The sequence below is a fragment of the Calypte anna genome, chromosome 2 (genome assembly GCF_003957555.1).
Source record: "Calypte anna isolate BGI_N300 chromosome 2, bCalAnn1_v1.p, whole genome shotgun sequence".
Classification (NCBI taxonomy): domain Eukaryota; kingdom Metazoa; phylum Chordata; class Aves; order Apodiformes; family Trochilidae; genus Calypte; species Calypte anna.
In genome coordinates this window covers 32,966,733-32,983,873 of record NC_044245.1, presented here as the reverse complement: position 1 = coordinate 32,983,873, position 17,141 = coordinate 32,966,733, and the positions used below count along the sequence as shown (strand labels likewise).

At 37.7% G+C, this 17,141-nt stretch overlaps 1 protein-coding gene across 1 annotated transcript in view; it reads left to right on the top strand.

Annotated features, from left to right (window-relative positions):
- OSBPL3 (oxysterol binding protein like 3) overlaps positions 1–17,141 on the top strand; it is a 78,891-nt gene that overhangs the window by 37,194 nt on the left and 24,556 nt on the right. Inside the window, exons 3-11 of the mRNA XM_030445112.1 lie at positions 290–528; positions 9,399–9,515; positions 9,733–9,786; positions 9,997–10,110; positions 10,712–10,882; positions 14,137–14,263; positions 15,080–15,183; positions 15,330–15,422; positions 16,298–16,454. Of these exons, the coding sequence (XP_030300972.1) occupies positions 436–528; positions 9,399–9,515; positions 9,733–9,786; positions 9,997–10,110; positions 10,712–10,882; positions 14,137–14,263; positions 15,080–15,183; positions 15,330–15,422; positions 16,298–16,454 (1,030 nt within the window). The 5' untranslated portion in view covers positions 290–435. The remainder of the gene's footprint in view (positions 1–289; positions 529–9,398; positions 9,516–9,732; positions 9,787–9,996; positions 10,111–10,711; positions 10,883–14,136; positions 14,264–15,079; positions 15,184–15,329; positions 15,423–16,297; positions 16,455–17,141) is intronic.

The following is a 17,141-nucleotide window of genomic DNA, read 5'->3' as shown; positions in this document are numbered from 1 at the left end:
AGTAATCTTTGTCCTTTGTCCTCTGAATAAATTGTGGCAATTAAATAATGCATTTAGGACCCAAAATTCTTATTTTTCCTCTTTAAATTAGTACCTTAAATTTATCTTAACATGATTGTTGAATTAATTTCTAGCAGTTTACATTAAGCAGTAAGCTTGTATTACCAAAGGTAATTTATTTATTACAATTTATTTATTACTTTATTAGAATGTCATGATTCATGTTACAGGATGTCAGTAAGAGATGGCATCTGATAACTTGGCTTTTTGTTTTTCTTTTTCCTTTTAGGACTTCTTGGGGGATGCAGATCATGCCACTGGTCTGCATTTGTGTGAAGGATGAGTTCTGTGCTTCTCTCAGAAATCTTCATGGTTTTTGAATTACCTTTTAATAGTGTCCTAAGTAAGCTCATGTAAAATAAATGGTATTGGATCATGAGTGAAGAAAAAAGCTTTGGGGTATCCCAGAAAATGTTGTCACCTTCAAGAAGTACTAGCAGCTGCTCCTCCAAGCAGGGAAGTCGACAGGTAATACAAACTTTTTCAGTCAGACATTGCTAAGATCAGCTGTTACTTTGCTCTTGAATATTTGTGACTCTCTTGAACTCTGTTTTTCTGTGGCTGGCTTGTTTTATTCACCACTTCTCTCTTTTCCTTACTCAGTTGTTTTCATGTGTTTGTTTTGTCGGTAGCATCTTGTTTTGAGTTAAATGCAGTAAACACACATTACAGAATAGCAGGGACTTGTAAAACTGGAATGCTAACAGTGATTTTGAATTTTTATCACGTTGGATGTATGGTGTCTTCATAGTGAAATATTGCTGCTTTTGCAGCTGGGTCTCAGTGCTTTGACCCTGAAATTCTAAACCTTCCCTGCAAGGTATATGGTGCTACTGCTCTGCTTGTTTAAGGTTCCAGGGAAAGATATGTATACATGTGCAAAAGAGAATGAATTTTGCTGAAAGTTGGCATAACACTTCTTTGACAATGGAAAAGTGCCTATGAATGCCAGTGTGTGCTGTTTGTTGCTGTGGAAACATAGTTAAGAAAACAGGAATTTGTGTATCATGATGCATCTGGATGCCTAATGCAAAAGATTTTTTGTTTTCTGCAGAGATAATGCTATTCTTTAAGCCTTAAAATTTAAAAAGACATATCTGTGAGTGTGTGCACCTCATGAGTGAAACTCTTGAAGACAGCTCTTGTTTGTAAGCATGAAATATTAACTTGCAGCCACAATGAGAATTAACTAAGCATGTAATCCATGCTTGCAAATTAATGAGCAATATGCATAAAATAAACTTTTATTAGTATGGATGCTGACTTACTGAAGCTTTTGAGGCTTCGGGTTGAAATTTTAGTTGGAATTGAGCATCCGAGTCCCCAAAAAGCTTTGGGGACCTCAGCTGTGTTTGAACTACCACTTGCTTTTTTTTTTTTTTTTTGACTTTTGGCCCTATATGTGGAATTGGCAAGGCAAATATCTGAACAATTTATGCTTTTTAAAGTGCTGTGCTTGCAATAAATGCTCTACATTTCTAGTACATAGTGCAAACATATTCTTGCTTTCAAGATGCCTTTTTTTCTTTTCCTGCAACATTATTTTTAACATTCTTGTTACAAGATTATATTTTAAAAAGTGCAATTTAAAACATTTGGTACATTCTGTTTTAGTAGTTCAGATTTAACAAGTGTTATCACATAGTATTTAAACAAAAAGTTTCACATGAATATGACGAAACCCACTGGTGTGTTATATAGCAATAATATGTAGAAGCAATTTCTGCAAAAACCTCTCTATTATTGCTGTTTCACATGGTCTAGCTCTGGCTAGCTCAGGCTTTTGATACTATTATTAGGGGGTCTCGTCTCTTATCCATCACCATTTCTTATCCATCACCTGCTCTCTGTGAAGAAAAGGAATAGTTTGTAAGGTTTAATACTATCTTGTCAGCCCCCAAAACTTTTAGTCTTTGATCCTCGCACAAAAATGCAAGATATACTTGATCAAGGTGAGAGGTGCAACTTGGGGTTTTGTTTGTATTCCTGGTACATCCATGCTCATTCATTATAGTCAGGCAGATGATAAATTGCCTCATGCACCTATCAAGCCAAGCTAAATGGAAGAATAAGTAGTAGTTTCCCAATGTCCATTGAAGGACAATACAGTCAGTGTTTTTTTGTAAGAATATGGAGCACTGTGGTAAGTATCTCCAATTTGATCCAGCTTTCAGTATTAATCTTTTCACGGTCAGTTGTTGCAATGTCAAGTAAGTAACAATATACTTTCACACCTAGGAAGCCTACACCAGTTGACTGTGTTTTCAGGGGGTGTTATGATCGAGGACAAGCCCACAGAAATTGGGGAGACTGTGTGATTTGCTATATTCTGGGAAGTGATCACTAAGCAGGGCTAAAAACCCTGTTTGCTTGCTTTCTCTATGCAGTCTGAACTTTTACAAACATCTTTTTCAGAAAGTATATGTGCTTTTTAGGGTACCTCTGTTCTTTCTTGTATTTTTACTTTTAATAGGGTTTTCTATATTTATAAGGAATACTTTAATACTTTCTCTATTTCCTTGTTTACGTAGCACAATGACTTTATAGTTTATCCTATAACTATTTGCATCTACTGAAGTGGTTTAAAGATATTTTTTCAAAGCAGCAAAATTTAGGTAGAAGAAAAAAAATTCCAATTCCAATTTCTTTCAGCATTGTCAGTGTTTATTTATATGACTGTGCATTGCTGTTCCTGCTTTTATTCAACGAGGCTTTCGGTGTTTTTCACATGACTGTTCACTGCAAAGTTGTCTTGCAGTTTACAGAGCAAACTATTTTGCTTGAGAATATTTTAATACCCTGTGCAGCATACACTGGATATTATAACTTCCTTGGGTCATTTATGGCTTTTGTTTATATTGTTAATTGTTTCTTTTCTCACTCAGCTTCTTGTATTGGTAAACTTGAGCTTCACAGTCAATCCCTACTAATATCCACCTATTCAAGGCTGACAAGACTGGGGATGACTGATGCCACCATCTCAGAGTTAACTAGTTTGCCCTTTTCACCTGCATGTTATTTTAAATGACAGCACTTCAGGTGTTCTGTTAAGAAAACAGCAACAATGTAAAGTTCTAGAAATCTGTTAGAAATCCTCCACTTGACAAAATCCCTGCAGATTTTATTGGGGTGTAGTTTGGTGATTTGGACTTTTGTTCTTGGTTTGCTTTTTTTGCTTGGTTTTGTTTTTTCAAAGCCCTGGCAGAAGACTGTCAGGTAATACTGTTCCTGATACTTGCTTCAACTTCTTGCTTCATGGAGGGCTCCTTATTCTTCTTTCAAATACTTGTGCCTCTTTCAGGGACTGTCCTCTTGTCTCGCAGGTTAATGACAGATTTGTCTGACAGCTGCATTTATCTGTGTTGCTGATCTGACACAGCAGTTCTTGAAATCTGATTAAGTGTAAACCAATTCTGAAATCCACAGGGGAAAGGACCTGAACAGGTGATTTGTTTCCCCTCCCCCACATAGTGGGGGAAGTATAGTACCCACCTAGTAAGCTACATAAGACTGGGATATGGAACCCCTGTAGTACAAGGCTGCCGTGCCCACTCAAGTTTAGTTATTGCTCCCTGCAGAGCAATGTGTGTCAGTGATGTACAGCAGAACTAGAGTCCTGTGATGCAGAAGATGGGCCACTGTGCCAAAAAAGAGTTGACTTAAGCAGGGCTGCAGGACTTTGAGAGACTTCCTCCTTCCTTTGCTAAATTCGGTGCTCTTTTTCTGCCAGATAAAACATATTTGCCTTGTGAACTGAAGAAATTAAGTTCACCTTCACCTTGAAGCCCCAAAGCATCCCACCTCTCTGCTTCTCTCCTTTTCTCTGACCCTCTTCTTCAGTCATGGAAATAGATCTTTTCCACAAAGTCACAACTCAAACTGTGTTTTGTGAGGAAAGAAAATTGGTGTTGATCTTTAAATTTAAATTGACCTGCAATCAAAGGTAGATAAATTGTGGTAGCTATTTTTAAGTCTAATATGTTATCTAACTTCTTAAATAAATTCAGTAAAGAAAAGCTTTATGTTGGCTTTATGTTAAAAAAAACTCTTGTTCTAGAAAAGAAAAATAATTTCTGCCAGTTTTATCAACCATAACAAATGCTTTAGTTGCAGCTGATGCCAACCCTTATCCTCCACAAAGCAAGCTTCTATTTTTGGAGCTTTAAATATTTGGTACAACTGACTGCATTTGATACAGGAGGAAAGTCTGGCACTGTCATCTGTTTCATTCAGGAAGCTTCAAGTGCAAGCATTGGTCTGAGAGCCATTCAAACCTATTACTTTATTCCATCTCCTGAAATGATTCACCTTGAGGACTCGTGGTACAGAATGTTGGAAAAGAGAAGGGTTTGAATTTATTGAATAAAGAGAATTGCTACAGTTGCTTAATGACAGACTTATCTCTGAAAACCAAAGTGGTATGTGCTCTTTTTTTCCCAGTCACAGAGCAGGCTTAAGCCAAGTATGAACTACAGGGTGAATTTTCAGGGGTGATCTGAAATAAGTGCCTCTGGACATAAGAAAAGTAAAGAGTATGTTCCTTCTTTGGTCTCAAGCTAAATTTCTGCTGGGAAGCAAATGCAGTATCAATCACCTTGTGCAGATACTGGCCCATAATGGTACAAAATATTTTGTAGTATCAGAACCTTAAGACACTACTAATCTGGGCATCAGACTATGCTAGAATTGTTAATGCAGTTCATCTGGGAGTTTGGGGTTTTTGGGGGGTTTTAATTTATTTATTTTTTAACTTAGTGCCATGTTTTGTATTATCTCTCTGCATTCTCTCTATTGTGGGATAGGAATCTGCAAAACTGAGCATAATGTGAATGCTTCCACTGCTCTCAGGAAATCCTAAATCTCCATTTTGTTCTTCTCCTGTTTCAGACAGATGAGAACAGATGATAACTGACCAGTCTGATCTATTTGGCTTCATTTTAGAGAGTAAGCAGTTTTCTTTCTCTTCTGCAGCTGCTCCCAGCAACAGCCTACTGACACTTCCTCCTCATTAAATGATGTGTCAGATCCCTTGCAAAACAAAATACTGATCCTTTAGGGCCTGGGCCAAGAGCAAAAGGATCCAAAATGAGTCACAGGATCAGTGTTCTGAAAAATGTGGGAATTTGGGGATTCAAGTGGGAAAATGTGGACTCTTCTGGACAGATATATGTGCGAGAGGATTAGGTGCTGTCACTGCAGTGCTGTACCATGTACATATCCAACAGTTCCCCAAGCTGTTAATTCTCTGAACTATTCCTTGCCTTTCCTTGGTTAACTTGGTTAATTAGTCTCGTGCTTTTAGAAGGATCCATTTCTAATTCAACTAAAGCTACCTATATGTAAAGCTTGCAACTGAAGTGTTACCTTTACCCACAGTTTGGCAGGCCATTGGGCCTACTCGATGGAAGAAATGCTTCCACTTCAGACTTTCCTCCCATTTTTACATTTTTTAATTGTGGAAGCACTTTCTTGGCCTGTGAGAAATAGGACTTTGGGATGTGGGAGACACCTTGTTCCTGGGCTGGGTGAGACAGTTCCTGGGACAGTTCCACTGTTCCTGGGAGAGGTGCAGACAAAATTTGAGTTGTAATACAGGTAAGGATGTGCTCTGTACTTAAAAAAATAATTCAGAATTATTTGACACTATGTATATTCTAGATGGGTGCAACTGGATGAGCAATTTCTGAGCTGCTTCCTTCTCTTCATCTTGTGTAGCCCAGTGTAGCATGGGTCAGTTTCACTTCAGGAGTCCCTTGCTTTCTAAGCTTGTGGAAAAGTTAATCTGAAATCTTGTTTGTCTGGATTGTTATCAATTTCCTGTTTGTCTCCTGCAAGCAGACCACTCTATCAATCATATATCATGTTTAAGCTTGACCAAAGTCTGTGAAAACTTTATCTAAAGTTCAAGTAAGTGTAACACTGGAATACTGAAAGTTATCTGCTGTTCACTAGTCTTGACTGCTGTCAGGTTAATTCTTAGTGGAAAAGTTGAGTACTGCAGTTTAATGTATTTTGGCTAAGACAAGGGAATTATCTGGTTTAGTAATCAGGCACAACAGCTTTTAAGTTCTTCTGGCTAATTCCAAGAGAAAACAAACAGAAATGTAAACACAGCGTTTTTCTTACTCTTTCAGGTGCTCCTGGTAGTTTTTAATTAGAATTATCTTTCACTAGTTCCATCAGGTCTCTCCCTTGTTTAACTGTTTAGCTTTTCCCAGCTCTGCAATTAGAAATTGGCAAGTGTCAAGATTAATTTTTATGTTGACTTATTGATCAATATATATTGATCTTATTTAGTAGATCATATTTTCTGAGGAAATGAAACTTTATCCACATATGGGCATTCAAGAAGCAGTAAGCTCAGATGTTTTTTGTTAATGTAAATTGTAGAATTACACTGTATTTGATATCTAATGAGGCTGCACTGTCATCAGAACAGTCAGAATCATTTTTTATTATATAATGGTTAATAAATAATCTTAACTAGGAGAGAGAAATCCAAGACAACTACAGAAAGTATTTGGTGTGGTAATATACCTATGGCAAAAGAGGTGCGAAGCATCATTTCCTTTTGACTTTCAAGGTTGTAGACTGGAAGGTTCTGTCAAAAAAACCAAAAAACAAAACAGCTGGGGAGGGGAGGCAAAAGGGGAGGCTTAGAGCTGTATTTGTACTTGAGTGTATGTCAAACTGCAGCACAGTCTGGCTCTTTGCTTCATCGTCTGCCAACTTCACCCTGTGAAGGACCAGTGCTCTTCATCCGTAGCAGCAAAGAGTGAGCTGCTGCAGCTGGCGTTAGGCTGCTCTGCCTGAGACAGCCCAGAAGACCTTCTGCTGTCCCTTCAGCCCACTAACTCATGGTATCCATGAGTAACTTCTCTGTTCTGTGGTCTTTTATCTTAGCACTTTACCCTGAAGCAGGAAAAGGTTTGTGATTATTGTGAATTTTGAGTCCCAAAGTAGTAAGAATAATTTAAAAAAAATTAAAAATACAGACTGGAGCTTCTGGTTTTCAGTAGGAAAAATATGATTTCATGATGGTTAGAGATACTGGTATATAACTAGCTGAAAAACCATCTCTCAAACTGGAGGGAGTAAAGAAGATACCTGTTGCAGAACTAACCAGGTTATAATCCAGACCTGTAGTGGCATCAAATATATGCCATGAAAATAATTTCACTTAAGGCAATTGCAGTTTTGACTTACCTTCAGGTAGCAGAGCTTCACTGGGTGGTTTGTAGGGTGTTGAATCAGGAGCTGCTCAGCCTCACATTTCTACTGCTCTCAGCCTGTTGTGCAATGCTGGCATTCATTTTGAATTTTGCTGGGCTGTGCAAGCTTTCCCATTTATTCTATGAAATGTGGTTCAAGGAAAATAATAACAAAACAGTGGAGTGCTGCCAGTAACACAGTGAAATAGATCACATTCTTTAAGTTGTTTATTGATCATCTTTTCAAAGCCAGTTTGCCATTATGCCTTGTTATTCCATTAATGAGCATGTTAACTGATGGAGCTTTTTTTCTAGATTTCCAGGGGTGAATTTTAAGGATTCTGGAGGTGGATAAATGAGCACATGTGGTGGGTTAACTCTGGCTGGATGCCAGGTGCCTGCCAAAGCCCTTCTATCGGTCCCTTCCTCAGCTGGACAGGGGAGAGAAAGTAATATTAAGGGCCCATGGGTCCAGATAAGGACAAGGAGAGTTCACTCGCCTGTTATCATTGTGGGCAAAACAGACTGGACTTGGGGGAAAATTAATTTCATTTATTACCAATCAAATTAGAGTAGGATTGTGAGAAATAAAAAGAAATCTTAAAAGTACCTTTCCCCCACCCCACCCTTCTTTTTCTGGCTCAACTTTACTCCTGATTTCTCTACCTTCTTTCCCCACAGTGGCACAAGGGGACAGGGAATAGGGTTGCAGTCAGTTCATCATATGTTGTCTCTGCTGCTCCTTCCTCCTCACACTCTTCCCTGCTCCAGCGTGGGGTCCCTCCTACAGGAGACATTCCTCACAAAAGGCTGCAGTGGGTACTTTCCACAAGGTACAGTCCTTCAGGAACAGATTGCTCTAGCCTAGCTCCCCCATGGGGTCATAAGTCTTGGCAGAAAAACTGCTCCAGCATGGGCTCCTTTCTCCACAGGTCTACAGGTCCTGCCATGAACCATGGGCTTCCTATGGGGTCCTGGCCTCCTTCAGTTGCATCAACCTGCTCTGGCTTGGGGTCCTCCATGGGCTGCAGGTGGACAATCTATCTTACCAAGGTCTTCACCATGAGCTGCAGAGGAATCCCTGCTGTGGCTCCTGGAGCACCTCTTTCCCCCCATTCGTCACTGACCTGCGTGTCTGCAGAGCTGTTCCTCTCATATTCTCACTCTTCACTCCAGCTGCAGTTACACTTTTTTGTGCTTTATTTTTGTCCCCTCCCTGATGATGGATACACCACCAGTGCTGGTGGCCTTCATCAGCAGTGAGTCCATCTTGGAATTTGGTCAATCAGAAATGGGAGAAGCTTACAGCAGTTTCTCACAGAAGCCAACCTTGTAGCTCCTCTGCTACCAAGACCTTGCCACAGAAATCAAACAGAGCACAGCTAGCATGCTTACTGATTTCTGTTTTGGTTTTGTTTTAAAGTTTTCTTGAGTCAGGCAGGATTTTTTGTGAGACTACTACCCTATATATCTTGCAGGATGGACTGCAGGTACTTGCCTACCTGGTACAGTTCTGTTTTCCCCAAAGTGTTTCACACTGGTCCTTTTTTGTCCAGTTGTTCATAATATTGATGATTCATTCATGAGATCTCTAATCAGAAATGCTGAAACTCATGTTACTTTGTCATTAGCAGTCGTTCAATAAATAAGAACTGCAAAAATACTATGAAATTTAGTCTCATCTGTTATGTTGCTGCAGGGTCTTTCATTTAAGAGTTCCTGACAGTGATAAAAGGGAAATCCTCTTTTAATTAGACGTGTATCTTGTGAAAGATGTTTTTTATTTTTCATGTACTCTGTCATATTCCCCATAGTACTTGAATTACGTCCCTGGCTATTTTATTTTATTTTATTTTATTTATTATTTTTACTTTACACCAAACACTTGAGTTTACTCAATATGGGCAAAAGAGTTTTACAGACAAGATCCTAATTTTCAATGTCTTTTACTTCTGCTTCATAAAGTACAAAACATATCTTTTTAGTATGAGATGTTTCTACCTGTGATGGCAGAAGGCTCTGGGTTGCTTTATTTTTACCTGGAATATTCATCCTCTTGAATCTTTCTTAACAGTTCTGTTCTTTGGAAGAAATAAGATCTGGATTTGGATTTTTTTGTTTAAGCAGGACAGCTGGGAAATTGTAGAAGGACTCCGGGGAGCAATGAACTGTACCCAGGAGCCACAGAAGCAGGAGGGCTGCTTGCTGAAAAAGAGGAAATGGCCTTTGAAGGGCTGGCACAAGGTAGGAAAAGAATGAGTATCCAAAAGCCTGATGCCATGTGGGTGGGACCTGCTTGGTGTGGTTTTGTGGCAGAAGGTTATTTAAGAGCAGAGAGAGTGTTCTCCAAAGAAATACGGGGAGTGATTGTGGTAGGTGTTGTTTTTAGGGTTTTGTTTATTTGGGGGTGTGTGTGTTTTGTTTGGTTGGTTGTTTTAATTCTCTGCATTTCTGATTACAGAGATACTTCTTTTTAGACAGAGGGATTTTGAAGTACTCTAAATGCCAAGCTGATGTAAGTAATCTGAAACCTTTTAAGGTTATTATAAAGTGACAACACTATTTTATCCAAAATAACAGTAATTCTATATTGTTGGCAATGGGAAACAGGGTTTGAGTAGTTGTAAACAGTAGGTGGAAGGGGGTAAAATTGTGGTTTCAGCAGATAATATCTATCCTTTTGCTTTATTCTAGAGTGATTGTGTACTTTTTAATTTTTTTGCAGATAGAGAGAGGGAAGCTTCATGGCTGTATTGATGTTGGACTTTCTGTCATGTCCGTAAAGAAATCAACAAAATGTATAGATTTGGATACAGAAGAGCAGATATACCATCTGAAGGTATATAGATTGTTATAACCTTGCTCCCAATATAGCAACATTAACTGTGCATGGTGAAGACCTTATTTATTTTTTTTTTAATCTTAGGAGGTCTGCTTGTTGCATTTATAATTTCCTTTTTAGTGTTGGCAGACTAGTTTACAGCTTACAATTTGAGAGACCTTACTGAACTATCCTAACTCTGTCCTAAATAGGAACTTCAAAGATCTCATGTTAAGCAGAGCTTTTTTCAGCCAGCACATTTCTGTTTGTGATTAGTTAAACCTTGGCTAAACCTTAAAAATGGCAATTAAGAAAAGACAAATTAAGTTTGGTTCTTCCAACTTCCATCTAGAAGTTACTAAGTATTTGTGTTCTCTACTGGTAGTCGTGACTATACTAACTGAAGTTTCTCTTTTTCTCAGCTTTATCCTGTGATTAATTTTCTGTCATTCTTAAGCTCATAGAATATGCATTTCAGTAAGAGCTCTGTTAGAAAAAAATTCCTGGTATTTTGCTAATGAAGGTCAGCCAGCCTAGCTGCCTAATGAGCACAAAATAGTTTAATTTCTTTGTTAGTGATTTTGAATATGCATGTTATAAACCCTGAAATTTTGTGTAGGTGAAATCTCAGGAGCTGTTTGATGAATGGGTAGCCAAACTTCGTCATCACAGGATGTACCGTCAGAACGAAATCTCCATGTTTCCTCACGATGTCAATAATCTTTTCTTCCCTGTGTCTACTACTGCGGACTCTGTCTCTGGTTTCTGTGATTCTACTCCGGGTAGAAAGGTAATAGATTTGATTTATAAATAATGAGATTTCATCAGGGATGAAATTAACCTGAATTGTGTTTATCAAGTAAAGACTGTAATGGATGTTTGTGGTGGGTTTTCAGTTATCATATAAAATGTCAAGAGGAAAATTATATCATTTGCTCCCAAGCAGTTTGATCTGTGATGCTGTTAAATTTTATAATAGTGTCTCATTGTTTTAATGCAGTAAATTATACTTTCACGATGACTTTGTAAACTGGATATTGAGTATGTATCCTCATAATATTTGAGACACCTATCAGTATTTGTGTGATATTTGCTGGTGAAAGCCAGTCTGGATCATATAAGAGCACTCAGATGTTCTTTTGTTTTGTTGTTTTTTTTTCCTTTAGCATTTTTTCATTTATCCTTTAGCTAATAAAACCTCTTCTCTTTTACAATAATGAATCTAACTGTGTGTACCTGAGAAGTATATAGTAATTATCCAAGAGGTAGAAGAATTACTCAGAGTAATCCAAGGACTGTAATCGTAGGTGGGTACAGGGTCTGGATGGGTCCAGTTGACAGTGTACTTTTCTTTACTTAAAGTTGGTGTTAATTTTACAAGTGACCTGACAAGTGCTTACACACCATAAATGACCTTTTTCATGCACTTGCATGGAAGAGTGATTGTGTCTGGGCCTGAGCAAAACCTCTGTGCCTTCAGCAGTCTGCACACTGGATGGCTGATGTTCCCCCAAAGAAGCTCCCCTGGTCCAGTATACAACCAGTCATCTCTTTTGAAAATACTGGGGATTTTAAGCAATACTGTGTTACTTACTATAACAGAAATGGCTGTTTCTGTCAGCTCCAGAGGTGTCTCCTAAGCAGCAATTGCCTCTTTGTTACCCTCCTATCTGAAGTTTTCTTTCCCCTGGCTATATTGCTGTGTGATCTTAGTGGGCTTGTTCTCCAGTGCCTGCAGCTTATTACTTTGGTAGAGCAACTGAGTATGAGTTTACCAAGCTCATACATGTCCCTGAACATCTTTAGTGTCTGAGAGAGAGGGGATCTGAGTGAGCAGTAGCTCACCCTGCAGTAATGGGGCTGTTTTGTGAAGCTGATGTCCCCATACTTTGTGCATTGCCAGCAGCTCTGTGGCTCTGACACCCTGATCCTCTGAGGCTGGGTCTGCAAGGAAATGATGAACCTTTTTCAGCCACTTACTTCTTTCTCCCAGAAGTCAGCAGGGATAGAGGGGGAGAAAAATATTGAGGGCAAGTGGAACATTGTAAATCCCATGATATCTCTATGCCAGTGTTCTCAGGAAAAAAAAAATAATTAAAAAAATCCCTTTCAAAAGCATAGCTAAAATCTGTTCTCACTGTCAGGAAACTAACCAAAACTAACAATTTCTTCTCTGGCATGAAAAGCTATAATTCACTTCTAAGTTATTAATCCAGATTTGGACTGCAAAGAAGCCCTACTTATTTTCATGGGAAAAATAGAAGGGGATAGTTCTTAAGCTGCAGTTAATCACCTTAGCTCTGATGAAGCTAAATGGAAATTTGCCAAATTACACCAGCCCTAGCTTGGTTTTAGTTGATATCAATCCAGCAGTTAGGTTACTTTAACAAAAATATATCCATTGAAATTTACATTGAGTTTTATTTGCTTGTGGAAATGCTTCATCAGTTTTTCCATCTCTCTTGTTGTTGTTGTGAGCTAGGTTTATGTAGCTACATATGTTTATGTGGAATAGTTGGATCCAAAAAGCTTATCCATGCTGATTTAACCCCAAACTACACTGCTAACTGGAGCAATGCAAACTCTCTCTTGTATGTTCCTTGGTAATGCCTACTTCCATTTTCCCTCCTGTGTTTGCCCCTCATGTATATTAATTCTGCAAAACTTGGTCATATGAGAGAGATTTCTGAAGAGGTAAATGTGGAATTTGTTCATAAAATGCCAATATCATTGCTTATCTTAAATTCGGTTAATTGTGCTTTTAACTGTACTTTTAATATATAGATGTATAGATTAGTACAGCTAATATACATATATATACATATATACATGTACATATACACATATACATATATAGATAAGTACAGCTCATACAGGCTTATGTAAGAATAAAACAGCTCAGGTACATAGATTTATTTTAAAATAAGCATGCATGTTGATGCTTACTACTATTGCATATTGATGATATAAACTGACATAGTCCTGGATGACATCACACAGATAATGCATTTTGCTTTAATCTGCCACTCAAGTTGGATCTTATATTATAAATTTTAAAAGACTAACTAAGAAAATGGCAACTAACTGAAATGCAGATGATGTTTGCTATTAAAAGATATATCAAAACTCAAGTAGGACTAATTTTATAAGCTGAGCAAAAGGTAATGAAGTTTGTAAAGTGTATGCTTTAGAGAAGAGCAAAACATTTTAGATAGCTTCTCATAGCCATTGAAGTGATCATGCAGTGGCACTTAAGAGAAAACATTTTAAAACTTATTTTAAACACTATGTTAACAAGGCATGTAATTTGTGCAACTTCCTGACATAGATAGTTTCAGCAAGGTCTAAAACTAATAGCCATTTTAGTGGCTATTATTTGTAGTCATGTTAGAGAAGTAAACAGCATTCTAGGCCAGAAATAACTGGTAGTACTAACGGGTAGACATTTACATCCCACTGGAATCTACTTAATTGTACTGCTCAATTAGCTCTTATACAGAATTGCCAGCATCTCTTCAAGCATCTGATAGTTGGCACTGCTGAAAATGAGAAGTTTGAAAGTAGTTGCTGAGATGTTGTGAAATCCTAGTATTTACCTAGATGAGGTGTCATCATGTGTACTGATGCTTGTCAAGCCAAGCCCATGCTAAAATCATACAACCTTGAGTAAAATTTTTGAATAACATTTATTGCATCTTGCTTTCTTCACTGAAAAATAGGTTTAACAAATATGTACATGTTCCATATAATTTTTTGGGGGGGTTCTCTGGAGAGCATGGAGAAGGAGCAGAATGTCCAACTTTAGTCTTCTTCAGACTGAATTTCTTTAAGTGTATCAGCCTGGTGTAGCTGATGCAGAGCTTTGCCCTTCCTCAGGGTTTAGTTCAGAGCAGATTTTTTTGGTTCCTTTAGTGTTTCCATTGCTTGTGGACATAAGTTCTGCTAGAGATTCTGACAACATGCTTGAGGACTCTAGTATAAAATTTGTGCATACAATAATAAATTATTGTTTGTTAATTATTCACTTGTTGTTCTTTGTAACAGGCAAGCAGCTTGACCAAACAGAATTCGATGTCAGCTGGAGGTAATTTGTCATATTCCTTTTCAAGTAATGAGTCCAGGATTTCATCTTGGTTACAGTCTTCTGAAGACATGGAAAAATGCTCGAGAGGTAATTGAGGAGGAAGTTGACAGCAGCCTAGTATTTCTCTTAGCTTTTCTTTTGTTAGGAGTACTACACTGTTAAGCAGTCATTACAGGTAGTTTTCTCTGAAACTGGAGGGAAGAATGGGGTTGTTGATTAACTGGCTACTTGGTTTTAAAACCAAGTGATTTTGGACATTGGGGTATAAATTGTGGGCACCTCTTCACAGAACTTACATATTTCAGTACACTTTTATATATAATCATCACCTTCAGTAGTAAAATTTAAACTTTCAAAAAAAAAAAAATAGAGACATGAAAAATCTAGTAATTCCAGGAGCACTAAATATTCACACTTCAAAGTCACCTTCTGCTTTTATGCTTTCCTAAGAACATGAAGATCGTTTTTGTGGTGGTGGTCTCTGTGTGTTACAGATTTGTTGAAGTTCTACCAGTAAGCTTCAGCTCTAACATAGAGGAGCCTCATTTCTAGCTCTGATGGTGCAATTCAGTCTTGCTGCCTATGGCATTGCTGCCTTCACCTTGAGAAGCTCTGACTAGTCCCAAACTGCAGTGCTTATCACATTCTTCTCATTTTCCTGCAGACAACTAGAATAAAATGTCATGATCATTAGACACACCATAGAGATATGTTTCAATATTTTTAATTTGAATTTAAGTATAGAAGGATGTAAGCTTTCTATTCGGTCATCTAATAATGTGCTTTCAGTCAATCAATGTGCCTTAGCTGACTATAATCAATATACAAGTAACCTGCAAAGAAAAAACTTTTAGTGTGTCTGTTACTTCAGGGCAACTGAAAATATTCTCTTGTTCAAAACAGAGCTCTCCAACTGTCACACATATTTACTGGAAATGAACCAACTGCTACAGAGCATGGATGTTCTTCACAGGACATACTCAGCGCCTGCTATAAATGCTATGCAGGTTTGTTTAAAAAACAAAACAAAAAAAGTTTTCAATTTTCAATCCAAAAAACACCTTGATCTTTTAGGATTTGGGGTTATTTCTTCTTAGCTTGTCTGGTTTTGTGGCAATCTGTATTATTTTTTATCCTATGTGTTGTTAAAAAGGCTGGACCTTTTGAAAGCCCAAAGAAGGAGAAGAGAACACACAGGAGGTGGCGATCCAGAGTTGTTGGGAAAGAGGCTAAAGGAATGTTACAGGTAAATTCAGTCCTCTCAATGCCCATCTTACTCCAAATCTTGGTGATCGATCACTTCTTGGAGTAACCAGTTTAGGAAATACGAATCCTTTCTAAGTAGTGTTTTGTACTAGTTCATTTTAAGTGGTAATATAAGAGAGAAAACACAAGTAAGTTGCCATTGATATCTGCAATAGAGTCTGCACTGTTACCCTCAGGAGACTGGCTGTGGTTTTAACTCGTGTTTTTGATCTGCCTCCAATTTAGGGCTCTGTGTGTTGATTTTTTTTTTTTCATCAGTACAGATTTTTGTACTGATAATTCTTCAGATAATTTTCTACACATTTGCATCTATCTTGCCAAGTGATTACATGCTTAGTAGTGAAAAATAGTATACCATGTGCTACAACTCTCAATGAGCTTGTTTCTTGGATTTTTGCCAAATCTCCAATTATGGTATCCTGGGCAAAGTAGTATCAACAGTTTCATAGAATCATAGAATCTTTCAGGTTGGAAAAGACTCTTGCAATCATCAAGTCCAACCATCATCTCTACTCTAAAAGTTCTCCCCTAAACCATATCCCCCAACACCTTTGGGGGGATAAACAACTAAACAACCTTTGAACACATTCAGGGATGCTGACTCAACCACCTCCCTGGGCAGCCTACTCCAATGTCTGACCACTCTTTCTGTGAAAATTCTTTTTCTAATGTCCAGTCTAAACCTACTCTGTTGCAGTTTAATTTAGCAAGTGTCATTGATTCAAAGCCTATTGTTAATTAACAGTAGTTTTCCCATTTTTTTGTTGTCTGCAGCATGTAATCCAGGTGGGTGCAGTAAAACAAAATTTTCTTTACGGATTGGAAAAGCATCATAAATGGCTATTGTCCTTACAGGTGCCTTCAGTATTTTCTGCCCCTATGAGACTACATGCTTCCAATCCCAACTTATCTACAATAGATTTTGTAGAGGAGAAAAATTACTCTGATGGCTCTGAAACATCATCAGAATTTACTAAAATGCAAGAGGACTTGTTTCACATTGCACATAAAGGTAAATGAAATTGTGCTGCATATGTGGTTTTATATAATCAGATTTTAAATAATTATGTGACTTCTGAGAATGCTTCCTGTGCAATGTTTAGAAAACAGAAAACATCCTCCCTTCCTTCAGTTCTCTTCAGGAATTGCAAATGTTGAGATCTTGAATAATTTGAAAGAAGTGGCTTTATCATTACTCTTTATTTTTTAAAATTTATTAAAGGACATCCTTTTGTTTTCTGTACGAAAAATGTTGATTGCATTGTTTTGACAAAAGGTATAAATCCTAAAATCATTTGCTATAAGCACAACAGATTCATAACTCTTGAGTTTGCATGCAACTGTGCATAAGCACATGTATGTTTGTATATTCTGTGTGCTTCACTGTATTTCAGAGTCAACATTTGTTGGTGATGCAAGGGTTGCTATGGTAGTAACCTATTTTTAGTGAATACAAAAGAGTAAAGTCATGTAAAGCAGCCAGAGGGGCAGCACTGACTGAAAATGCTTCTTCTCAAAATAATTTTTCATTAGCAGTCCCTTGTTCCATTACCCTCACATCAGAAACAATAAAAATGTTTGAGTGATCCTGATGAGGAAGGCACTTAAGCATTTATATCTGAAAGACTTTGAGGAGTATTGACTTTGTCCATTTTTGCACAAGATAATGGCTGGTGTTATCCATAAGCATTCTAGGCTT